Raw genomic sequence first — 26,556 nt, 5'->3', positions numbered from 1 at the left:
TAACAGCATTCCCACAAAATTAAGTAGGTATAACTTGATCCGTACACACACTAAATTTTCAATCCTCACCAAAATCATAATGATAATGATACATTTTTTTTTTTAAATGGGATGATTGGAGGCCTCTGGCCCCTCGGGGGAAGTTGAGGCCCCTGTGCCACAGCCCAGGCGGTCCGGTCGTTAATCCGGGTTTGGGTTTGACAGACATTGTCTTCAAAGTATCAGTATTGGGAGGGTCCGGGCAGTGAAATGGTCGATGTGGCAGGGTCCAGCGGTGACCCTGCAGATCAACAGTTCTGATTGGCCACCAAGTCTGTACCCCAAGAGCAATTTCACTTTTTCCTGCTTATTAGACTTCATGTTGCGATGCAGGCATTTGTCACAACCACGTCTCTGATGCGTTGGCTGTTGGGAAACGTAACCAGCTGTTAGAAAATCTTGTGCCCTCCAATGTAACTTGAGAAATGTTTGATGGCCCCTACTATAACTCATTGGGCTGTTTAGCTGTCTAAGTATTTGATCTTAGGGCCTACAAGCTGTCATAAGCGACCAGTTGCCCGCCGCCTGTCTTGGACCGTCGTTGGTACACTCAGGCAATGATCAGAGAATGCTTCAACAAAGAATTCCTTGTCTCACCCTGGGCCTTGGCTGGCAGTGAGGCTCATAAATGTACACTGAAAATCAGTAGCGTGGCGTGGGGAAAAAATTAGGGGAAGCCAATAATACGTCCTTTCTTTTAGGGTGGGGGGGGGTTGGTGGTCAATGTAATAACGTAACCAGATGAGTGATTACAGCGCCCGGTATCATTTTACACACTTGTATCATACATATGCAGGACTTACACACGCCTGTTATCTGACCGACAGGTCTGCACGCCCTCTCCAGCCGAAACTCTAATAAACATTCATTCACAAACTAAATCAGGAGACCTTTAACGTTTTACGTCCGGTTCGCTCCTTTGTTCCTCGCTGTACCCAGCTCCACTTTGGGCATTGGCCTGTCATCAGATAGTATTTGTTGTTGCTGCTGCAGCGGAAGTTTAGTACAATTACTTTTGATTAAATTCTCCAAATCTCCACCCTCCATAATTGCACTTGCTTCAGTTGCTTGCTACTTTCTACCGGCGGTGAGAGTGGTGCAGTGACGCTATCTATCTTGTATCGATTAGATTTATGATTCGAAAATTATAAAAGTAGGGTAGACATGTGGATATTATCCGACTGAACAAAATGTGCATTTACCTAACAGGTCCGTTTTCCACTGACCTTTTTTCGAGCTATTTTCCAAAATCCTATGGAGAAATCCCATTGCTATTTTGTCGAGGGAAACCAAGCGCAGCTTACTTCCGCTTTTTGGGACGCGTCACTGCACCACTAATTAATGCGATTTGATTGGATTGTGAGGCAAGGGAAGCCAGCCGCCTCTGGCTTCCCTTGGCATGGCCCTGACCAATCACAGGTTGGCAGGGGCATGACGTGAGCCTCATCTGATTGGTCAATCCCTCTATTTTTTTTCACCAAGGGAAGCAAATTTCGGCTGGCCTCCTCTCGCAACAGAGAGTGCAATCTACTGTTTCACCATAACATCTAGAGGGGCGCTGTTTCACTCTTTGTAAAATACTCAATGAGAATTGGGGAGAGACGGGCCGGCAGCAACACACAACAAAGAATTTCCGAAACTAAATGAAGTGTTTTTATTTATTTATTACAATTATAACTACAATCCGAAAAAACAGGGGAAGCCTGGCTTCCCTTGGCCTCCAGGAGAAAACGCCACTGCTGAAAACACTGAAACTTTGACTTTTATTAAATGTATAATGTCAACAGATTTGTCATAACTGTATTATGTTATTACGTTTATACAAAATATTATGTTCAACTTAATATACACAATAACCTAATACAGTTATGTGAAATGTGTTGACATAGGCTTTCATTAAAGTCAATGTTTGAGATTTCTCAGTGTAGTTTTGCCTGGCTTTGTGCTATTGAGACCATCTCTGGTTAATGCTGGAGGCCTTGTGCAGTGAGGGTCCATCAGAGCTGAAGGTGGTCCCTTGGTGTAAAGGGGTGATCACTTCACGATTTTTTACTTCCTGTGAAGATTATTTTCTTTAAACATATTTTCAGAATCAATAATAATTTGGCTCACACACTTAATTATTACCTTATTTGAGAGTTGGGGCTAGGCTATCAACCACTTTATATCAGATTTAAAAATGAAGTACAAATCAATGCCAACCTGTGTTCTCATGACAAAGAAGTATAAATATGTAACTATCCATATTGTATGCATAGTGTATGCATAGTGTTACCTTTATGCATAAAAAATGAGTTAAATAACAGCAAAATGCAGATGAGTGTGGTCCTCACATGTAAAGAGGAGGATTTTGTGATTAACAGGGGAAGGGGGGGTAAGGTTAACACACCTACAAAGCCTCCTTTCCTGTACTTAATTTAAAATGCTGAAGAACATTTTGTTTTATTAAAACTTGTTGTCTTGGCTTAACATTGAAGTTGAATTCAATTCATTTGGAAGTTGAGTATGTCTCTGTGTGTTTCTTACCTTTCTATTCTAAGAACGTGTGATGGTTAAAAACACCGTGGACCCGGTTGTACACTCGAGCAGTTTGTAGGTTAATATTCTTATTTGAGTTCCCGCTGCGCTGTCGTACAGGAGTCAGGATATTCTGTACTAACGTACATTTGCAGTCCCAAACTTTTCCTACAAATATGTTGATTCACCGGTAGAATAATACTCAAAGTCCTGAGCAAACATTTAATTTTTATGTATTTAAGTATATACTGTACGTACTTTTGAATTTCTGCATTTAAAAATGCTATTCATTATTAAATCCCTTGCAATCACAATTTCCCGAGAAATCGTACTTTGATTTATAACCCTACTGTTTAACCCGTTACTGCCTACTAACGTATTTGTACCAACATCTCCTTTCCAGCAAAAACTCTCAAGAACATTTTTACATGTTGAAAAATCATTCCAAATGTTGGAACACACACACACACACACACACACACACACACACACACACACACACACACACACACACACACACACACACACACACACACACACACACACACACACACACACACACACACACACACACACACACACACACACACACACACACACACACACACACACACACACACACACACACCGCCCAGCAGCAGCAGGCTTGTGTAACTGCTGATCTCCTCCCCATATTCCAGCTGTTGCCACAAGTCAGTGGAGAGAGTTGAAACATGGAAACAGTTGAAGAGGCCCAGAGTGTATGAGCCGACCATACAGCCCAGTGAATTCCCCACAGAGCAATCAATCACCAGAGCCCTGAGAAATACCTCACTTTTTTTCTTCTTGGAAATGAAGAGGAGTGCTTCTACATATGACATCACAAGAAACTTGAAACCAACATTTTCAGCAGCCCTCCCTGCTCACACATTTGCTCCCCTCTCCCCGACCTCTCCCTGAGGTGCTTTGTGCTTCTCTTTGGGGCTCTAAGACACTCCAGTCCTGCCCAAACTACTCCTCTGAACGCAGGATTTCACAGACCCTGCGTCTGCTCCGGACACCAAGCCAGGCCTGCTTCTGGGGCAGCGGTGAGTCTCTCCATTCTTTGGGGTGAGTTGGAGCTGCTCTGCCACGTGTTTGGTTATTTCAGGAGCTCTGCAGAAGAGCTCTGTTAAAGCCAGGGCTCAGAGTGTTAGACTCTAAAGGTAAATCAGACTCATTAAAGTAGCTGTATGCAGCTGTGCTCCAGATGTGGAACTCTTCCAGCTTGTTCTGAGAAACTTAACTCAAAGTTTCAAACTCTCTAGAAATATTCATAAGGGCCAATGGTTCTTGAGATTGTACATCCCTATCATTTCAATTATTGTTCTCAGCTTTGATCCATTTTTTTGCTTGTTATAAATTATTTTCCAAATAATTAATGTTTTTAACACTGTTACTATGGTTGAAGGTGACTGTCAAATTACCATGGTTTTCGTGAAGGTGAGGTCAGCTGTTTTCTATTGTGGCTATTATTGTTATCATTTTATTGTCGGACATTTTTCAGTTTAAGAATTCACATCAAGAATGGAAATCACAGACTCTTGATGACTAAAATGAAATATTTGGGAGGAAGAAACAAGTGAAGAGAAAAAGATTCTGGCAAAGCGCTTTACGACTTACGACTTTTATGACATACGTTTTTGTCAACATCTGATAATATAACAAAAAATATGGACCAAAACAAAATACCAAAACAAGTGCAAAACACAGTTTTACATTTCTGGGGATAACATGAGCCTCAGCTGGTTCATGATGTCATTCTGTAGGTTATTATAAAGATGTAATGGAATGAAGAACAATATAATTACTTCACATAAAAAAACTAAGGAATAAACTCAAAATAAAAACACAGGAGGAGGGGGACGCTATGTAAGCTGCAAATATACACTATCCATGCTTGGAAAAAGGGGCTGGGCATAAATCAGGCACACATTGTACACTTTCCCTTCCCTCTTACCTCACTGTGGCTGTCTGGGAAAACACTGCCTGTGTTCTATTCACTGATACATGTCGACATATGTCATTCTGTTGGCTTAAATCTTTGGATCTTGTCAAAACAACTTTGACTTCCAATCAATAAATTTATCCTATAGAAAAAAATTGAGAATAAGAATTATCATAGAGGAATAGGGTTGCAGGAACAGTGGGCTACTTGTGTACATATGAAACAAACATAACATGAACTATGAGCTTTAAGTATTGGTAAATGTTTGGTTTTTAACTTTAGACACAGCCATTATTATTGTATTGTTCATGCTGGTTTTATTGCTGGCTAGATTTTATAAAATCCTGTAGCTTAAGTTGGACATTTAAAATAATGTTCACAGTTTTGGCATGGTCCTTCTAAATTAGTAAATAATGTAGTTAATAAAGTTGTACACAAACATTTAAATCCCAATGAACTATTAAAGCACATGGTACAGCGTCTAACCTCGCAGATAAAACTTTGTGTTTACAGTTGCAAATGTGTCTTTGGCCAAAAGTGGTGGCAAGAAACTCTTGAATCTGATTGGTGGTCAGGCTGGGTGTGTGTACCTGGATCACAGTTGGATAGCCTCAGGGGAGCAGCCAGCCACAGGGAACTTAAATATGGTCATCTGTCACTATTCATATGCTTTTAATATTTACACATAATAATAATAATAATAATAATAATAATAATAACTTTATTTGTATAGCACCTTTCATACAGGGGATTGCAGTTCAAAGTGATTTACATCAGTAAGACATAAGACATAAAAGCAGTGTAAAACAAGCAGCAAGAGCAAAGCATAAAGTGGGATAAAATAATTAAACGTAAAAACATGGGGAATAAAACATAGAGAAATAGTGCAATGTCAATCACAGAGAAATAGTGCAATATAATAGTGTCAAGTCAGTCAAATGCTTTGGTAAAGAGATAGACATTTTTAAAAGGCAGCTTGTCAACGTATTGGCTTCCCTAATATTGTTGGGTAACGCGTTCCACAGTTTTGGGGCGTAGTTTACAAAGGCTGCTTCACCGATCTTCTTATGACTCTTTCTGGTGACCTCTAATAGACCTGCATCTGATGATCGCAGTGTTCTGGCGGGACACATGGCTTTAAAAGTGGGATATAGCCCTGTATAGTTAGTGACTTAACGTAATATAAGATTCAGGTTCAAACAAATATTTGATCATGTTACACACATGATCAAATATTTGTTTGAACCTGAATTTGAACATTTGCTAATGCATCACTCATCCAGGTGCAGATGATCTAATCAGAGAAATGATTGAGGGCTGAACAATGTCTCTTTAACCTCCTGAAACTCAATGCAAACATCCATCCTTCTTCTAAATATAATTTAAGTAACTCCAGTACTGTGTGATCCATAACTCATGTCCAATAACCAGAGAACTGAGGTGAGAGAAGTACTCACATCTTGCACTTCAGTAAAATTAGAAGTACCAGAGTGTAGGAATACTCTGTTTCAGTAAAAGTCCTGCATTCAAAATGTTCCTCAAGTAAAAGTAGAAAAGTATTCTCATTAAAATATAGTGAAAGTAGCGACAGTAAAAGTAGTCATTGTGCAGATTGGTCCATTTCAGAATAATATATATGATATGTTTTATAATGATTGATCATGAAAGTGTTCTCAAAGCTGGTAAAGGTGCAGCTAGTTTGAATGACTTTGTATGCAGGGTAGCTTGTGGATTTACTCCAGGTGGAACTAAAGTCTGATTTGACACGTGATTAGATTTCACATCATTCATCCACATCTGTGAAGTAACTAAAGGGATTAAATACATGTAGTGGAGAAAAAGTACACCATTTACCTCTGAATTGTAGTGGAGTAGAAGTACAAAGTAGCATAACATAGAAATACTCAAGTAAAGTACAAGTACCTCAGTGAAGTACAGAGTAAATGCACTTAGTTACTTTACACCACTGCCAGAGAACCTGATAATGACATGCTAACTTACGGTGTAATTTATCAATTAACAATTCTATTAGCAATACTTTTAAGTTAACTAATTTCTAGAGCAAAGAGACTAGTATTTGAAGGTATGAAAATATATGTAGCTCATAAAATACTTCACAGCATGAGAATGTACAGCATGTGTATGGACAGTATTTACAAATAGAGTCCATGGTGACGCCTGCTGTAAGAAATGTCAATGTCTGAGGAACCAGCTCAGGGATGTTTGAGCAGGGGGGGTCATTCTCAGCTGCTATCACTGTCTGTCGCTCCTGACGCCTACAGGGAACAGATATCCACAACTGGGACGTCCAGACCTGGCTGCTGGCCAGACGCTTATCTGCAGAGCCACGTCGCCTTCACTGGGGTCAAAAAACTCTCTGTTCAGACAATATACAGGATAGATAGACAGACAGACAGACAGACAGACAGACAGACAGACAGACAGACAGACAGACAGACAGACAGACAGACAGACAGATATAGAAAATGTTATGGATAAGTTAGAGACATGCATGACATGACTGAGTGTGTGAAAGGTGTCACTGACATTGACAAGCATACAAATAATCCTCAGAATCTCTACGGTGTTCAGCCTCCTTCAGCTGGGGGGTCAGCTTCACTGGTCTCATCTCCCAGTGACCCGCTGGGTTCAGTACAGAGCTCTGATAATAAACCCGCTGTAACCTCACATCACACAGCAGACAGAAGCTGTGGAGCACAGACACACATTTCTCTCAGGAGTGAATAATGACTCATCAGGGGGACACAACCCCCCACAGCTGACTGATGGTGCAGCCCTCTGGTCCCTGTGTGGAACTATGCATGTTCTATTAGGGTAGATACATTGGCTTTAAACGATACAATGGTGACAAATGTGTGTTTACAGTGTGAGTCTTAAGTTAAACGTTTAGCAGCATTTTGCAGTAGTTCAACTACATTTATATAGTCATTTAAAGAGTCAAATCCGTTTTTGTTTACAATTGAAACTACAAACATTGAGACCATAAAAGGAAATTAATGTGTTTGTTTTTTTTACCCCTTTTATCCTTTAGCTGTAAAGTCAGATGTTAAGGGCGAGCAAACCCTATACAGAATAACCCGTGAACAATTCAGTTTTTTTTTTAACAATGTACAGTAGTTTTAATTTACTTTTTTCTAGTAGCTATGGTTATAAGCTTTGCTGTAGTTTAACTCCTTCCAGTGTGAAGGATTGGTAGCTTTCCCACCACTATGTGTTAACTGCTGTCCTATATCCAACACTCTCAGTGGGTTCGGATGTGTACTTTGACATTGATGACAGGGTTGAATGTAGCCACTTTTGATCTGTTTGTGAAGTTGACTTTTTCTTGCTTTGTCTGCCTTCATTGATTGTATGCTGTTAAATGAAGACAGACTAGCTCTGACTTTGATACTCTAACCTTGTTCAGCTGCTATACTCTCACAGCATCGCACCAGAGAAACTGTGCCAAACACTTCTTTACTTTTAAGACGTAAAGTTGCAGCAATACAATTTTTTCGTATGGAAGAGCTACAGTATAGACACAATACTGACATATAACCATGATATGGATAGGTGTTTTATTTTAAACAATATATGTCAGTATATATGGGATCAGTTTTGGCATCATGGTTCTGTACATTTTCAGAACAAAAAACATGTGTAACTGTTGTAAAGCTGTCAGAGCTGAGATGTTTCTGCTGTCGTCACTGACATTCTGAAAAATCAATGGAGGGGAACCGGATCCAAATCCGGTTCCCAGAGCTCTACCTCATATTTGGAACCGGACAAAAAATGCTATGTTTATATATGTGTGCATATTTACCATAGTGTATTGTATACAAACATATATTTGCTGCTGTAGAAGCGACATTTATTTTGAGTGTTGATGTGGTAGCAGCTACACGAGTCTTGCCCTAACATTTTAAAAGTTGTTAGCTTGTCCTCTTTCCGTAGAGATATGTGAAATCATTCATTCAGTTTTTACTAATCAGTCAAATTATGTAGTTATTTGGTATGCTATTGATACGTTTATTGAAATGACATCATGGCTAAATGTTTCTCTTGTCAGTCTATTGCCACTGTTGTCTTATTCGTTGATCCATTATGTGGTTGGTAGAGACAGTCAGAACAGCTCGCTGAAACTCACTGAGCTTTGATTTTGGACACTTTCAAAATTGACACTTTCAGGTGATGTCGTTGTAAAATAAATCTCTGAAGTTTATCAACAACAGTTTGAGCCTGTCAGCGTGCAGTTTGACACAAACCATTGTCCATTGATCTGATCCTGAACAGCTCCCTGCTCTCTGCTGCTCCTCCTGAGGGTCCACAGGTTTACTCTGTTTAGAGATTGTTGTTAAAGGTTTTTTTACTGCATGGAAATAAGGGTTCTGAGCCAGGCATAGGTTGTGTTATTTATTCTACAGCTTGTAAACGGTTTGTGGTGTTGTGGTTTATAAATACAGTTGACTTGAAATGTAATGTAAAGCATGCCTTTTAGCATCTGTCATTAAATGAAGTTTGTAGTATGGTAAATGATTGGACTAAAATCATTGAGAATATGTCATTTTGTTCATATTTTTTACTGTAATGGCTTTACTGTACATGCCATGGTTTAAGGTTGTGTTTGTTTCCTCTTTTCAGACTTCCCCTATATATGACAGAATAGGTCCTCCCGTGTCCCGGTCACAGTATGGAGCTGCAGAATCTGTCCAATGGGAACTACCATGATGCTGCAGCACCTGTGGAGGGGGGGTACGTTTCCTCTGTGTGACTACTATTTGTCTGAATTGCTGTGAATTCTTAGTGGATCAAGTAATATTCATGTTGAAGCTGTGCAGTGATTGGTTTGTTTTTCTGTTTGTGAATGATACAGAGTCCCACCAGAGGAAGAGAAGTTCCTGCCTCACAAGAGTGATGGATTCTCTCCTCAGTTCACAGACGTGAGTATAGCTGTCACTGTGCACGAGTGCACACGCTCACACAGACACACACAACCCCCACAGCACAGTGTTGCTCAGCAGGGGTGGAAAGTAACTAAGTACATCTACTCAAGTACTGTACTTGTTTTTATTTACTGTACAATTTTGAGGTAAATTGTGTACTTTTACTGTCCTACATTTCTTTTGTATATTTAGTTACTTGCTATTTTATAAAAAAATGGCCAAAGAGTATGCAGCTTCAAACTGAAACTGTCACTAAAGTGCCTGTGGCCTTATTTTTCCATTACATCTAAAACAAATGTAATGCTGGACGTTAGTGTTTGACCAACAGAAACCCTACCACATTCTGTGAATTTCTGTCCCCTAGACAACATATATTACCCTTGAGGTCTGTAATCTTTGTATTATAATATGTTTAAATAATTTATTAACATTAAGTTTGCTGACAAGCAATACATAGCACCTGCTATAAAAAGGTGTAGCTCCTGTTTTTGAGCCTTATGTCGGCCAGTCAATGTTTGTATATTCTGTATGAAGACATTAACATTTTCCTACAGATAAAAAATAAGGTTCCCTTTGGAAGCTTATTAACTTTTAACTGTTAGCTAATGCAGACCTCAACCAACTGATTATCATTCAAACACGCTGCAGGACTTCTAGTAAAATACAGTGATATGCATCTTTTTGTGAAACATCAATCAAAAATGTGCATCCTAAAATGAAGTCTTTGTAGATTATGTGTTGGTTAGGTTAATAATCCAGTCTTGTCTTTTACAGTTTGAGGGTAAAACCTCCTTTGGGATGTCTGTGTTCAACCTGAGCAACGCCATCATGGGCAGCGGCGTTCTGGGTCTGTCATACGCCATGTCCAACACCGGCATTGTGTTCTTTCTGTGAGTACCACTGTGAGCGACTATATCATCAGGCATATCAAATCCAAAAGAGCAATAACTCACTGCATACCCGGTGCAAAAGTTACGGACGTTCTTCAGCAGATCCCTTCCCTCTTAAGCAGACACCCCTATGTCCACAGTGTTATAGTCCATATTGGCACAAACGACATCACCAGGCAGCAGTCTGAAGTCCTAAAACAGTCTGTTTAACGAAAATAACAAATCAGGTCCGATCCCCTCGCTGGGCCGAGGTAGCGGACGTTTCAGCAGGTTGCTTAGCCTGTTACACGCAATCTGTCCATCACTCAACTTTACATTCATAGACCATTTTAATCTGTTCTGGGAACAAACCAATTTCTTTAGCAGAGATGGCATCCACCCTAGCTTCCAAGGCTCTCGTGCGCTCTCTGCAAACATTTTCCATGAGATGACCACAGCTTCCCGCCATTGACTGATCGCTACAACACACACAATAGCCCTGACCTCAAACCCCCAGGAAGTGCGCCGGAGTCTGTGCCCAATATTCGTTGTCTCCAAACGGAGGTACTGCAACTTCCGTATAAGTCCGTGACGTCACTGGGCCCAGAAATACTTTTTCCCATTGACTAACATGGGGAAAGAGACGTCTGTAAATCGTTGGATAATTTTTTTTAAACTAAATTAACTACCCAGTATGAACTATTTCATACCCCTTATTAGAATCATTAGGTCCTTAAAGTTGTAAAATGCACTAAAAGCCGAATCTAGATTTATTTTCTCTCTCCATTCATTCTAGTGAGCCGAGAGTAGGAGCTCGGGGGGTGGGGCATAAGGGGCAACTCAACTATGCATGCTCTATGAGCGCACATACGGGTACTTCTCCTCTGACAGCCAGGCATGACGGGTAATCTGTGACGTTTCGCTCTGTCAAAAGTTGGGCCATTTTGTATTCATGCGCCAATGAGCAGCTCTCATAGGAAAGAACGAGACCCCGCCTCCGACACTGTATCCAGTTCTTATTATACACAGGGTCGGCGTCATGGGGGGTAATTCGCGGGCCATGCCCCCCCAAATGAGTCACTGTGCCCCCCCAACGCAGGGTGGGAAAGCCTTGCCACTTTGCCGTTTTTTTTTTTTAATCATATAAGTGAAAACGTTTCCACAAAAAGTATTTTGTGTGAAATAAATCAGAAATAAAGAATACAAATATAAAACACAGCCTGCTCTCTGATTGGTGTGTTGCTTGACCAATGAACCCTGACCTTTGTTTTGTTATCATTATGTGGCTGTGGGTTTAGATGAAAGCCCAGTGGCGATCTGTTCATCTGTTATACTGATTATACAGTAAAGCAGTGCTTCTCAAAGTGTGGTCCGCGGACCACTGGTTGTCCGTGAGCGCCCCCTAGTGGTCCGGGCGATTTGTAAAAAAGGATGTGTTTTTGGATATTTGTGGAGTTAGGTGGTCCGCGAGTGTTTTTTTATTGGTTAAGTGGTCCTTGGTATGAAAAAGTTTGAGAAACACTGCAGTAAAGCCATCGAAAATAATATGATTTACAGAACAGTACAAGTACTTCTGGGTCTCTGTGTTTCATTCAAGCTCGGCTCTGTGTGTGTTTGACACAAGCGCATTTTGTGAGTGCAGGAGCGGTAACGTTGAATGTTGTTGTTAGCATCTGGTTAGCTAGCTATGCTAACGGATATAAAAAGCTGTTTCTACACCAAGGTGGAGGAGGGTCCTCTCCTGACAGACTGAGAGGATCTTATAACGTCAGCTCAGTGAGGTAAAGGACTCTCCCAGTGTTTAGATAGTTCACTTTAGTCTAAGTTATCTCAGTGGGTCCAGACCCTGAGGGAGGCGCTCGTGAATTGTTGTTACGGAAACAGAGGGGTTTTAGGTTGCCATAAGGCTGTTGATGGTCTTATTATAGGCTACATCCATTGGTTGGTTTTGTGGCATATTTGTAACGCTGTGCCAATTTGGGCAAGCACGCAGGCAAACTTGAGCGCACACAGAGTGGAGAGGTGGAGTAAGGTTGAGCGATGGAGAGAAAGGGAGAGAGAGAGAGAGAGATTGAGCAAGGCAGAGAGCGTGGGCAGCGGTCTGCTTGCGCACAGAGCAGAAGTTTGCGAGAGAGCTGGCTTGAGAGTCAATTTCTCTTCAAAATATAATTGATTGCCAGCCTCCCTTGTCCCTGGCTGGCTTGCTAGCTTGTTGGTAACGTAACTGATTTATTCTAATGTGCCTGCATCTGGCGCTGAGTTGCCATATTCCTTTCATGAACCACTTCCTTATATCCATTGTTGCAGATAAATATAAATGATAATAGCCAAACTAATCTAGCAAGAGTAAACTGACAGGCTGGTGTGCCGCATCTCACTCAAAAACCCACACGACTCAACCCAGCGAAAAACCAGTCTGTTTTTTCGGATTGTAGTTATAATTTAAATATATAAATTAGGCTGTCAGTCGATTAAAATATTTAATCGCGATTAATCGCAAATTAATCGCAAAACTTGTATCTGTTCTAAATGTACATTAGAGGAATACTTTTCAAGTTTTTAATACTCTTATCAACATATGAGTGGACAAATATGATTTATGCAAATGTTTATTATCATTTGAACAATGACAAATATTCTCATGAATATTGAACACAACAACCTCTGAACATTACAAATATTCGCCTCAATTCAACCTGGAACCTCTCTCATACAATAATACAATTCAAAGTGTGTGCGTGTGCGTGTGCCTGTGCGTGTGCGTGTGTGTGTGTGTGTTTGTGTGAGAGATGGATCGTTGGACCTATGTGCAACTCAAAGCATATGCTCGAACGGTAGCTGCCTGGACGCTGCAATCATATTGTGCGCACTATCCGTGCTGAGTGTGCTGACTGTTCGTACAATGTCCCACTGTCTGGCTTCCTGCACAAAGTGAAGTGCTCGGCGCAGTTGTCGGCGAAATGTCACTCCTCTGTTTTCATTTAACAGCTATATCCGTTAGCGCAGCTAGCTAGCACCAGATGCTAACAACAACAACAATACACGTAAGGTCTCTCTCTCGCGCCACACATACACACACCCTCTCGGACCTCCCGATGGCCAGTCAGTGCCTGCCGGTTAGAGTGGAAGTGTGGTCTGCCGCAAGCGGACGGCAGGAGCGGGCTGTTAGCATCAGCTTGTAGATGGTATTTTAAACTCGATGCGCTCTGAAACTACGGGGCGGTCGAGGAAAAAAAATACACATGCGTTAATCGCGTTAAAATAATTAGTGGCGTTATTAACGCGTTAACTTGACAGCCCTAATATAAATAAAAACACTTTGTTTTGTTTCGATAATTCTCCTTTGATGTGTGTTGCTGCCGGCCCGTCTCTCACCCATTCTCCTTGAGTATTTTACAAAGAGTGAAAAGAACAGCGCCCCTCTAGATGTTATGGTGAAACAGTAGATTGCATTCACTGTTGTGAAAGGAGGCCAGCTGAATCTGGCTTCCCTTGGTGATTTTTTTTTTAGGAATTGACAAATCAGATGTGGCCCACGCATACTTGTCAACCCTCCCGATTTTCGCGGGAGACTCCCGATTTCATTGCCCTCTCCCGGTTTCCTCCCGGGGTCATATTTCTCCCGCATTTCTCCCGATTTCTGACAAATCAGATTTACTCAGGACTGTTTCCACTCGGACTTTAATACAGCTACACCATTGTTTGGTTTCCATGGTAACACGTCTCTTTAGTAGCGCGCGCAACTGAAAGTCTGAGAGGGTGAGGCAGATAGTCACAGAAAACAGAATAAGAATCGACAACTACTCTACTCTCTGCTCACTCCTTTCCTGTAAAATACAGGTCCAGCCCACACATACAGATGTAGCACTTCATTTCAGACTCCAGCTTACAGCTTCCTGCCTACGACGTGCCTAACACCAGTATAGAGGAATGTTAAGCCCTCCCGCTATTTTCCAAGAGGGCGTTGACAAATTTTCAATTTCAGGTTTTAACCAGGAGATGGCGCTTCATTCACAAATACAGAAAGACAAGTTTCATGGACTTTCAGTTGTGTTTTGAAGAGCATTTGAACACATCGATATTTTAGATCAACTAAAGTATATCTAATCTTGTAATTCAATAATATATAGTCTTTATATTTTAAATAATCATAATAATAATGTAAATGTTTACATTACACTTCTTTATTTCTTATGCTCATACTTTTACCTTTACAATCGTTTGCTTTAATATGCAGTATATTTTTGGGATATTTTTGTGTTTGCTTCCTCCTGCTCCCTTTCGGACACATACTGTATGATTTATTATTATTATTAATATGAAGATATTATTAAGATAAGATAAGATGTTACTTTATTGATTGAACATTTTAGTTTAGAATGTGCTGTCCCACGGTAATTCAGAAGGCTCACAGGTCGCATTCCGACCATTATTTAAAACAATAGGTGCTTTCACACCGTCTACAGTTTGATTTGTATAGAGGGAGCTCTGTGGCCAGTGTTCGAATGACCCATTTGCTTTCGGGGGAGCCCTATTATTCAGTGCACATCCTGCTACTAAATATATCACACGCACGCTCTGTTGATTGGCGCAGCAGCAGTTGAGTAAAGTTGGAACGATATTGGCAGATTCAGATTTCACGGATCAATAACTCATGAACAAAACGTTATGCAGACACAAATGACGTCTCCTAAGTACCGTTGTAAGGTTGACAACGAACTACATTTTTATCGAAAAAAGCCAATACGTGCTGTCCTCCAAACTGGAAACATTACATTGGTCTCTATCCGCAGTCGGAGAAGAAATGAGTGCTCAGGGATCGTCTGCAAAGTGCAACTCCGAAAAAAGAGAATACAATAATATTCAATCACTATTATACAGCTTATTACTACCAAACTCACCACACACATCAATAGTCTCCTGTTGGTCAGACTACAGCAGAGAGTTTGGAAGAATGTGCTTTTGAATAATTTTGGTGAATATTTCTAATGTAAAATCTTCAATAAATATGGCATCATCTTCAATAACGTTACTATTATACAGTATATTTATACGAAACTCACTACACACATCAATAGTCTCCTGGTGGTCAGACTAAAGCAGAACGTTTGGAAGAATATGGTTTTGAATAATTTTGGTGAATATTTATAATGTAAAATAATGGCATAACTTTCAATAACCGTCTATACCTCCTGGATCATGGGTGTAATCCTAGACGGCACACAAGAGCAGATGGCCAGGCAAGAGCTAAAAAAGGTGAGTGAAACTGATTATTCAAAGCATTTGCATCCCTTTAGTACTGTAGGCTTGAGAAAGGAGACTGAACTGTGTCGACAGGCAACTTCCAGCGTTATTATAATCATGCAGTTTTTGGAGACATTTGTGTTGTTTTTAACCAATACATTTAGAATATAGGCTTCCCTTTTTTTCTTGTTCCTGTTGAGAAAAATAAAAAATTAATACTGTGTAAATGAAATTATTGTTTTGCACCTGTATATTATAGAAAATAACACTTATGTTTACATATTCCCTAGGTTTTTCAGGTCACATTTGATCTATATGATGGAGCCATTGGATTTGTCAATATAAGAAATCAAAACCAAACCATATTCTTCCAAACTCTCTGCTGTAGTCTGACCACCAGAAGACTATTGATGTGTGTAGTGAGTTACGTAGAAATATACTGTATAATAGTAACGTTATTGAAGATGATGCCATATTTATTGAAGATTTTACATTATAAATCTTCCCCAAAATTATTCAAAAGCGCATTCTTTCAAACTCTCTGCTGTAGTCTGACCAACAGGAGACTATTGATGTGTGTAGTGAGTTTGGTAGAAATATACTGTATAATAGTGAAGTGATTGAAGATGATGCCATAGTTATTGAAGATGTTACACTATAAATATTCCCCAACATTACTCAAAAGCACATTCTTCCAAACTCTCTGCTGTAGTATGAGCATCAGGAGATTGATGTGTAGTGAGTTTGGTAGTAATACTTTATAATAGTGAAGTGATTGAATATTATTGTATTCTCTTCTTTCGGTGCTGCACTTCGCAGACGGTCCCTGAGCACTCGTATCTTCTCCGGCTGCGGAAAGAGACCAATTTAATGTGTCCAGCTCGGAGGACGGCGCATATTGCTTTTTTTTTAATCAACATGTGATTGTAGTTGTCAACCTTACCACGGTACTTAGGAGACGTCATTTGTGAATAACGTTTTGTTCATCAGTTATTGCTCCGTGAAATCCGAATCTGCCAATATCGTTCTAACTTTACTCAACTCGCAGCAGCACGGATTCGATCAATTGCTATAAAATCACTCTGCTACTACTACAGACGGTGTCACTACGCCGGCGGCTGTGGCCGTTGTTGAAGCGTCTTCAGGCTCCGCATCGGCAGGCCTCTCCCTCGGTGTGGAGCTGTCAAGCTCGACCCTAACGTCGCTTACAGCCGGCCAACTAAAAGTTGTTTTCCGTTCACGTTGTCATTTTTAGACTCCTTCGCTTCTTTGCTTGTGAATCCAAAAACTGTGACGCTTGGCTGTTTTCGTTTTGCCATATTTTTTATTACAAAGCCAGAGTTAACAAAATATCAATATGAACATTTCAAATACTGCGCCGGCATCACCGCCGTAGCAACGTAAGTAAGAATGCAGCGCTGCCACGTACAGATGGCAATACCCAGACATATTCACAAATATAAAACAAATATTCAGAAACTGTAATGAACAATAAATATTATTTATTTCAAGAACTGTTATTTACAGAAACTCAACATTTCTAATCTGTGTGACACAAATATGCACGATTGTTTTGGGCTCCCCCTATTTATCTCAAAGTCAGCCATCAAGGGAGCTTCCTCCCTCTTCGGGGGAGCCAAGCTCCCCCTGGCTCCCCCCCATTTCGAACAGTGTCTGTGGCTGAATGGCAAGCGATTAGGTACGGCGCATTTATCATAGGTGATCAGAGCTAACTGCCTGCCGTCAGATTTCATTTAAAAAACAGATCTGATTTTAAGACTATTTCTGCGCTCATAAAGAATGATAAGAATAATGCGTATTGAACTGGTTTCATTAATTAGTGAGTTTATTAAACACTAGAACCGCCAATCGGGTCAATTTGTGTGATGTGTGTTGTGTGTGTGCAATGTAACTTTTTTTCAATAAAATATTAAAGTCTCCCAGTCCGTGACTTTTTTCTGAAAGTGTTTTATGTAGCACCCTATGTTGTTAAAAATTGCATTCTAATAGCGGGATTTGACAGGTTTAGGTAGGCCTATACAAAAACCTCTGGCGGTTCTAGTGTTAAGGTAATTAGGTACAGAAGAAGCAATTTTTTATCAGTAACGAATTTAGCAGTTGAACATAAAAGTCAACTGACTGAGGGTCACTAGCAATGACAGTGTTGTGTCTAACTGTAAGCTTGTCACTCAGAGTAACCTACAGTTAATTTAGCTGCTGGAGAAGAGAGATCAGGGGGGGAGGGGGGGAGAGAGCTGTGGTTGATGGGCCATTAGTTGTGTAAATACACAGCTGAGAGCTGCCGTTTCATTCAGTCTGTTTAAAAAGCGGTAACAACGGACTATTTTTCTAAGCGGATGCATGTCCATTTAAATCAATACATACAACAATAAAAACATTTTCTAAATTCATAAAAGCATTTAAATTAATATTGGGAGTCATGTCGTTACTTTGTTGAGAATGTGGCCATGTAATAAGCGGGATAATTTGCAGCGACTTGTTCCTTATGGGGAAAATAACACCCGTCATGTGTGTGTCGAGGTGTGTGTGGTTAAAACACTTTCATGAAGTGAAGGAGGTTTTCCTTCGATAAAACAGCTGTGGGCAGCAGTGAGTGTCACGGACCTGCCAGGCGACACGCCCGTTCTAAGCCGTGTCCCTCACTCCTCACATCCCAAGCATCCCCAAAAAGTGTATTATGTTGTTACATCTCAGATGTTATGTTTCAGTTGTGCTCTGTCTATGTTCAGTGATGCAAACTTATCACCTTTCGGCGAAATTCGCCGTTTTCAATCCAAAATAAGTCGTTTGTGTGATTCATGTAGATCTGCAATAAAAATATTTTTGGGGTATGGGGGGATCTGGGACCCGGAGTAATCTGCGGCCGTGAGCTGTTATGTGCCATCATGACACGCATGGTGTTCTTTTTTTATATATTATAATGAAGTGCGAGCTGTGTGCTCGAGTCTTCCTGCCTGTCGGCTCTGCTCATGGATGTATAATAAGGCTCTGCTGCGCCGAGATGATGGTCTAGCTTCAGCAGCTACATTACCTACGGGTGCGTTCGTTAATATTAACTGCGCGTCCGGAGTCACTGTGTCACAGACTTGACCGCTGGTGAAAAGCTGTTAGAACGGGCCGTTCAGGTGTTCAGAGCAGAGCTCCCTGTTGGAGCGGCAGAGCGTGATGTGAACTGAAAAGTTTTTCTGTGGCAATATTATTTAAGGAATCGTTGAGCTAGCTAGCTAGCATACATTGTCACTATCTGCTAACGTTAGCTTTAGCCTTCTATTTCTAATAGTTTTTTTCATAGGCTATAAACAGAGGTGGTATAAGTATATATATATTGTACTTGAGTAAAAGTAGAAGTACTCAGATCTTGTACTAGAATAAAAGTAGAAGTACTCAGATCTTGTACTTGAGTAAAAGTAGAAGTACTCAGATCTTGTACGAGAGTAAAAGTAGAAGTACTCAGATATTGTACTTGAGTAAAAGTAGAAGTAATCAGGTCTTGTACTTGAGTAAAAGTAGAAGTACTCAGGTCTTGTACTTGAGTAAAAGTAGAAGCACTCAGGTTTTGTACTTGAGTAAAAGTAGAAGCACACAGATCTTGTACTTGAGTAAAAGTAGAAGCACACAGATATTGTACTAGAGTAAAAGTAGAAGTACTCAGGTATTGTACTTGAGTAAAAGTAGAAGTACTCAGATCTTGTACTTTAGTAAAAGTAATAGTACCAGAGTGTAGGAATACTCTGTTACAGTAAAAGTCCTGCATTCAAAATGTTCCTCAAGTAAAAGTAGACAATTATTATCATCAAAATATAGCTAAAGGAGCGACAGTAAAAGTAGTCATTGTGCAGATTGGTCCATTAAAGAATAATATATATTATAGGTTTTATAATGATTGATCATGAAAGTGTTCTCAAAGCTGGTAAAGGTGCAGCTAGTTTGAATTACTTTGTATACTAAAGGCTAGCTTGTGGATTTACTCCAGGTGGAACTAAAGTCTGATTCAACACTTGATTATATTTCACATCATTCATCCACATCTGTAAAGTAACTAAAGGTATTAAATACATGTAGTGGAGTAGAAGTACACCATGTACCTCTGAACTGTAGTGGAGTAGAAGAGCAAAGTAGCAAAACATTGAAATACTTATATAAAGTACAAGTATCTCAAAATTGTGCCCAAGTATAGTACTTGTTGAGTTTATGAACTTAGTTACTTTACACCATGTGGCTATAAAGATATAAAGTTAAGTTAATTTAGCTGCTGGAGAAGAAAGATCAGGGGGGGAGGGGGGGGAGAGAGCTGTGGTTGATGGGCCATTAGTTGTGTAAATACACAGCTGAGAGCTGCCGTTTCATTCAGACTGTTTAAAAAACGGTAACAATGGACCATTTTTCTTAGCGGATGCATGTCAATTTAAATCAATACATACAACAATTTTTTAAATCAATAAAAACATTTTCTAAATCCATAAAAGCATTTCAATTAATACTGGGAGTCATGTCGCTACTTTGTTGAGAATGTGGCCATTTAATAAGCGGGATAATTTGCAGCGACTTGTTCCTTATGGGGACAATAGCACCCGTCTTGCAGATAAGGATCCCTCCGCTACACTTTGGGATTCTGATCTACAGACGAGGCTCCATTAAAATATAAATATTTTTAGTGAATTACTGAGTTTAGGCACGTTAATAACGTTTTAATGAAGTTGAATACAGTATATTCATATGTGTCAGTGATTTCATGTCAATTCGGCGAACAAAAACATAAATGATCTGGGTGAAGTTGATGATTAAATTAGGATTAAAAATCGAGAGCTGGGCTGCATTTCCTCCTGTTCGTTTTTTTCGACTAAACAACATTATTTTGTTAAATAACAACATGGTGATGTTTTGTAAATGATTACATGTCTCTTATTTAGCACAGAGTATGATATCCGTGACATATGGATCTTAACAAAGTTCCGCTGTACATCCAGCGTACTGTATCTGACTTTATTTCACATGAGCTCCAGTGTGGAACCCCACTGCACCCCCTGGTGGATCAATGATCCATTGCAGCTGGCTTCATTATAATTACATTTATCTATCACGGGGGCGGTCTCAAGTCAAGCTGGAGGTTTTCCCTTGAGCGAGGGCAGATCACGTACCAATCACGGCCCTCGCGTTTCAAACTGTCTGAAATGAACCACTACATCTGTATGCTCCATCAATGATGGTGCTACAGGCCGCAAGGCATTCCACTTACAACTACAATAAGCATGTTAATGTTTATCTTACAGCTCTGGCGAAACACTAGCACCCCCCCCCCCTATTTTGCATTTTGAAATGCTCCCGATTTCTGAGGTCTCAAGGTTGGCAAGTATGGGCCCACGTGATGCCCATGCCAACCTGTGATTGGTCAGGGCCATGACAAGGGGAGCCAGCCGCCTCTTGCTTCCCTTCAGAGGCGGCTGGCGATTTGATTGGACACTGCCAGCTAATCAAATCACATCAACATCAGTTTTAATACTGTAACTGTCATCACCGCCGTTAGAAATTATCAACCAAATGAAGCATTACGGAGGGTGGAGATTTGGCGTACTTAATCAAACATAACTTTACTAAACTTCTTCTACAGCAGCAACTACAAATTAAATCAGATGACAGGCCAATGCCCACACTCGAGCTGTGTACGAAGAGGAAAACGGGAGCGAATCGGACGTTCAATGAGGACAATCATGTCCGCACGCAGTGGCTAACTGGAAGCGCTAAACGTCAGCGTCTATTTTGCTGGCCATGTCTTCTTTTTGTCAAGGATTCGTGCTCCCTGAACAATCCTTGGGCAACTTCAGGATTCATCGACCTTGCCAACCTGTCACGGGCAATTGAGAGGCACGGTAAATCCAAAAATCACATAGATTGTGTGATTGTCTGCATAAATTAATAAGTAAAATGCTTAAATTAATAAGACGAGAGAGTTTCAGCTGGAGAGCGCGCGCGGACCTGTCGGTTAGATAACAGGCGTGTGCAAGTCCTGCATCTGTGTGATACAAAGGTGTGTAAAATGATACCGGGCGCTGTAATCACTCATCTGGTTACGTTATTGACCAGTTACTATCTGACATCACATACATCGTAGCTTAACAGTTCATAGTTTTTATAAATAATAAGAAACGTGTTTATTGGGGGAGGGCAGGAATGTCAAATGGGAGGGCCTGGTCAAATAGTTTGGTCACTATTTATGTAAACAAGTATTTGCGAGGCACACCTTCATACGATCATTATAGTTATTAGAAAATAAGAGAATAAATGAAAAACAGGTATGAAATACTATATGACAGTAACACAAGAATACAGTTTAAAAGGGGAGTGATTAGTAAAATATCCATAAAGAAAAAGTAAATATGTGTACAGGTCTGTTTCATATGGGTGTTGAGAGATGTTTTGCACCAGATTGATGCTTTTAACTTCAATATTTAAACAGAAATCTTCCCGGGGGAGCATGCCCCTGGACCCCCCTAGAGGAGGTTAGGTCCACCCTCCACCTAAAACATGTTCACATGGATAGGATACTAAATACATTTGCACACTTTTTATATGGTCCATATGTTTCTGTTTTGGTTGTCGTGCCACAAGCGTGCATGCATGCACAAGTCATAGGTGCGCTATAAAATAGCACTAAACCCCTGCAATGTGTGCCCCCCCCCGTGGTAAATGATTGCCCCCCCATTCGATTGGTTCTAGAGCCGACCCTGGTTATACATCCATGCCTGACCTGCATACGGGTCAATGAGCTACCGTCTTCACCCCATGTGACCCATAAAGCTCCTGTCTGTGTGGCTAGCTCCCATTCAGGCATGACTATGAACCACAAACCTCCCCCAATCATGATGATGAACATTTCCCCCTAATTTTTGTTGAACCTCTTCCATTCAGTGCACTAGCCGCACCTATCAGTTATTCCCAACCACACCCCACCCATTTTTCCATCCCTGTCATTACAAATTAAAGACCAAAAAGACAGCAAGGGGTTCGAAGCAATGGTAAAAACACCTTTCCCCTGTGGCCACTATCTATTACCTCCACATCGGAGTCACTTAGTGATAATAAAATACATTTGGCCTTACTTAAAGGTCCCATGTCATGGCCATTTCCACTGATCATAATTCCATTGTTCAATCAATCAATCAATCAATCAATCAATGTTTATCTATATAGCCCAATATCACAAATGTTACATTTGTCTCAGTGGACTTCACATTGTTGAGGTCTACTAGAATAGATTTATATTGTGCAATTTTCCAAACTCACATTGGTTTCTCATACAGCATCTCTGTAAACTACGTGTATTCACTGAATTTCACTCTCTGCCTTTAACGGCTCGTTGTAGCTCCAGCCCCCTCCCGCCCTGTGAGCACAGTGTGCTCTGATTGGTCGGGACGTTGTGAATCGCGCTAAGCTCTGTGGAGGTGTTGTTTCCTTGTTTAGCGATACACAGCGAAACACAGCCAAACTCATCCTGAGCACACACAAAGTCACAGCCGAAGTAAAAACAATAAATGTGGCTTGATATTGAGTAAGAAAAAGGTTGATAAACGCTGTGAGAATGGGTCTGCAGAGAGAATTTCGCCGCGATCCCAACTGTCTGTTATCAGCCTGCAGCCAGGCAGGAGAAATCAGCAGAGCTGCTTGCACTGAGTGTGTGTGTGAGGAAGTCCGTGGATCTGTCAATTTGGACCAATCAGCGGGGGCTTAACGTAACGGCTCCGTGGACGTAACGTAACGGCTCCACGGATTGGTCCATTTCGTTCCGGGTACGGTTGACATCATGCGTACCTGGAAGAATCAAATGGACATTGACGTATCTCCAAAGAGGCGTTTTGGGGAGGTATTTTCTGTTACAGGGTGTACTTTGAGGGTTTGTGACTCTGCAGACCGTTTACATGCATAAAAACCTTCATAACACAGAAGGGGACGGGTAATAACCAGAAAAGCATGACATGGGACCTTTAATGTTAGGTCCTTAGCTGGCAAGTCATTTTTAATCAATGATCTTATAATAGAACAGCAAGTAGATGTTATGTTTCTTACTGAAACTTGGCTAGATACCAACAATAGTGCTGTAGTGCTTATTGAGACAGCACCGCCTAAGTACAGCTTTATGAGTGAGGTCAGAGCTGAGAAGAAAGGTGGTGGAGTGGCTTCCTTGTACAAGGATGTTCTAAATTGCAAGCAAATATATTTAGGAAAATGCACTACTTTTGAATATTTTGCAATTACACTGAAATCTTCCTCACGTGTTTATTAATAACCATATACAGGCCCCCCCGATACTCAGCAAATTGTCTAGATGAGTTCACACAGCTGCTTCCTATCATATGTATTGATTTTAACGCATTACTTATTGCTGGAGATTTTAACATTCATGTGGATAACACCAACGATAAAAATGCTAGAGAATTGCTCCATACTCTGGACAATTTTGGTCTGACTCAGCATGTCTCAGGGCCCACTCATTTTAAGGGCCATACACTGGATTTAATTATGTCAAAAGGTCTTGATATTTGTAAAGTGTTTGTTTCTGATGTCGCTCTCTCCATTACTGTATCTCTCTGTCTGTCACTGATGTGATCCACACTAGGTCAGATGTCATTTTGAGAAGGTATATAAATAAAAATACCTGTACATCATTTATCATCATGCCTTTTTAGCCGCGCCTGCTCTCACACCAAACCCTGTTAGTAATCTGGTGGATAGATTTAACGCAAAACTGACCAATATCATCGACGCCATTGCGCCCTTGAAAGTCAAGAAAAATCTTTGGTAAAACAAAAGGACCATGGAGAAATTCGCCATCAGTGAAATTTCAAAAAACAGAATGCCGGAAAGCTGGACGCAGGTGGCGGAAAACAAAACTCAATATGCATCATGATATTTACAAAGACAAACTATTCACCTACGGTCTTGAACTGAAGAAAGCTAGACAATAATTTTTCTCTGCTCTTATCAACAAAAATATCAATAACTTGTTTATTATTTTCTACTGTTGATAGGTTAACTAACCCCAGAATGGAACTAACCTCTACGGTGGCCCTGAAGTGCAAGACACCACAGCATTTCAAAAAACACTACAGCATTTCACAAAACACAACAGCATTTCACAAAACACCACAGCATTTCAGAAAACACCACAACATTTCAGAAAACACTACAGCATTTCACAAAACACTACAGCATTTCACAAAACACAACAGCATTTCACAAAACACCACAACATTTCAGAAAACACTACAGCATTTCACAAAACACTACAGCATTTCACAAAACACCACAGCATTTCAGAAGACACTACAGCATTTCACAAAACACCACAGCATTTCTGAAATCACCACAGCATTTCAGAAAACACCATAGCATTTCAGAAAACGCCACAGCATTTCAGAAAACACCACAACATTTCAGAAAACACCACAGCATTTCAGAAAACACCACAGCTGGACAAAAGTTAAACATGTACAAACCACAGACTGTCTATGTCATGGCGAATACAGACACTACTTTATTTATGTCTGTATGACTGTTGTTGTGAGTGTGGACGGAGCAGCTACAGGTTAGTTTACCGAACCGATCCGGCCTTTCTGCGCAACTGTCCCTCAAATGCGGGACAGTCTCAGTTTGTGGGATGCGGGACAAATAATAAAAATGCTGTGTATGCAGTCCTGCACAGTGCGGGACACCTGGTCACCCTACACACACACACACACACACACACACACACACACACACACACACACACACACACACACACACACACACACACACACACACACACACACACACACACACACACACACACACACACACACACACACACACACACACACACACACACACACACACACACACACACACACACACTCTAGGTAGTGCTTGAGCACCTGCCCGTTTTGCCCTCTGGACAGCAATTTGCCCTTTTGAAAGTTTTTTTTTTACAGTTTTTTTTATTTTTTTTACAGTGTACTGTATGTGGCTCATGGTAACATCGATCAATTATGGATTAAAAGCTTCTAATATATACAACAATGCCCCAAATGCGCGTTTTAATTTTGTCAGAGATCCCCACACGTGCCCCGCGGCACTCCCGTACGTGCCCTGGCTGCAGCCTCTCCCTTCCCTGCTCTCAACGTGAACGCGCAGCGCGCAGAGCAGACAGTCAGTCACTCAGTCAGACAGGTCACGGCGGGTGTGTGGTGCAGCAGCACGCAACAACACGATTAAAAGTGCCCTCGTGACGACCAAGTAAGTAACCACCAGGTAACAAATACAACAAGTGTATTGTTTAATCCCCTTAATCAGATGCCAAACTAAACTATAACTTCACTTATTTTCTTGCATCCATCCATTTAGTCTCGTTGTGCACTTTTGAAAATAGCAGATCTACAAGCTCACAATGCGTCATTATGAGCTTGTAGATCTGCTATTTTCAAATGGCTGTATATAGGGCTGAAGTGATGAAATGTATGTTTTGTAATAATCTTAATCTAAATCTACAAAGTAACTAGTAACTAAAGTTTTCAAATAATTGTAGTGGAGTAAAAGTAGAATATTTGCATCTGAGATGTAGTGGAGTAGAAGTAAATGTATTGAACATGGGAAATACTCAAGTAAAGTAAAAATGCCTCAAAAAGTACAATATAAGTAGTAGTAACCTTATAGGTTTACATTAATGCTACTGTTAAATGTTTCTAGGAGATTAACCCTTAATTATCATGCACAGCAGAGCAGTACATTGATTTAGCTCCACTTGTAGAATAATGCCAAGCAGAGACAGGATAAGAAAAGAAAAACAAAGAGAGCTACAGCAGGCAGCCCGGGGAAGCAGCTCTCTGCTCTCTTGGGTAAAGCAGCCTGAGCCTACCAGCAATGAAGATGAGGATGCAGATGTGCCTGATGAACCCTTACCCATCATCAATGATGAAGATGAAGA

The 26,556-nt window shown here is 40.6% G+C and overlaps 1 protein-coding gene across 2 annotated transcripts in view; it reads left to right on the top strand.

The window, feature by feature from the left end:
- The first annotated feature begins 3,234 nt into the window (after positions 1-3,234).
- Positions 3,235-26,556, top strand: part of LOC307037918 (sodium-coupled neutral amino acid transporter 3-like) — a 98,668-nt gene continuing 75,346 nt past the window's right edge. Inside the window, exons 1-4 of one of the 2 annotated variants that reach the window (XM_079679137.1) lie at positions 3,235-3,623; positions 9,164-9,274; positions 9,396-9,462; positions 10,240-10,355. In XM_079679137.1, coding sequence (XP_079535263.1) covers positions 9,213-9,274; positions 9,396-9,462; positions 10,240-10,355 — 245 coding nt within the window. In that variant the 5' untranslated portion in view covers positions 3,235-3,623; positions 9,164-9,212. Of the gene's footprint in view, positions 3,646-9,163; positions 9,275-9,395; positions 9,463-10,239; positions 10,356-26,556 lie in introns of both variants that reach the window. The other variant, XM_079679136.1, reaches the window with a different exon arrangement.

This window comes from Notothenia rossii (assembly GCF_949606895.1).
Source record: "Notothenia rossii genome assembly, chromosome: 4".
Taxonomy (NCBI): domain Eukaryota; kingdom Metazoa; phylum Chordata; class Actinopteri; order Perciformes; family Nototheniidae; genus Notothenia; species Notothenia rossii.
The sequence above is the reverse complement of the archived record's forward strand: the minus strand, read 5'-3'. Positions and strand labels throughout refer to the sequence as shown.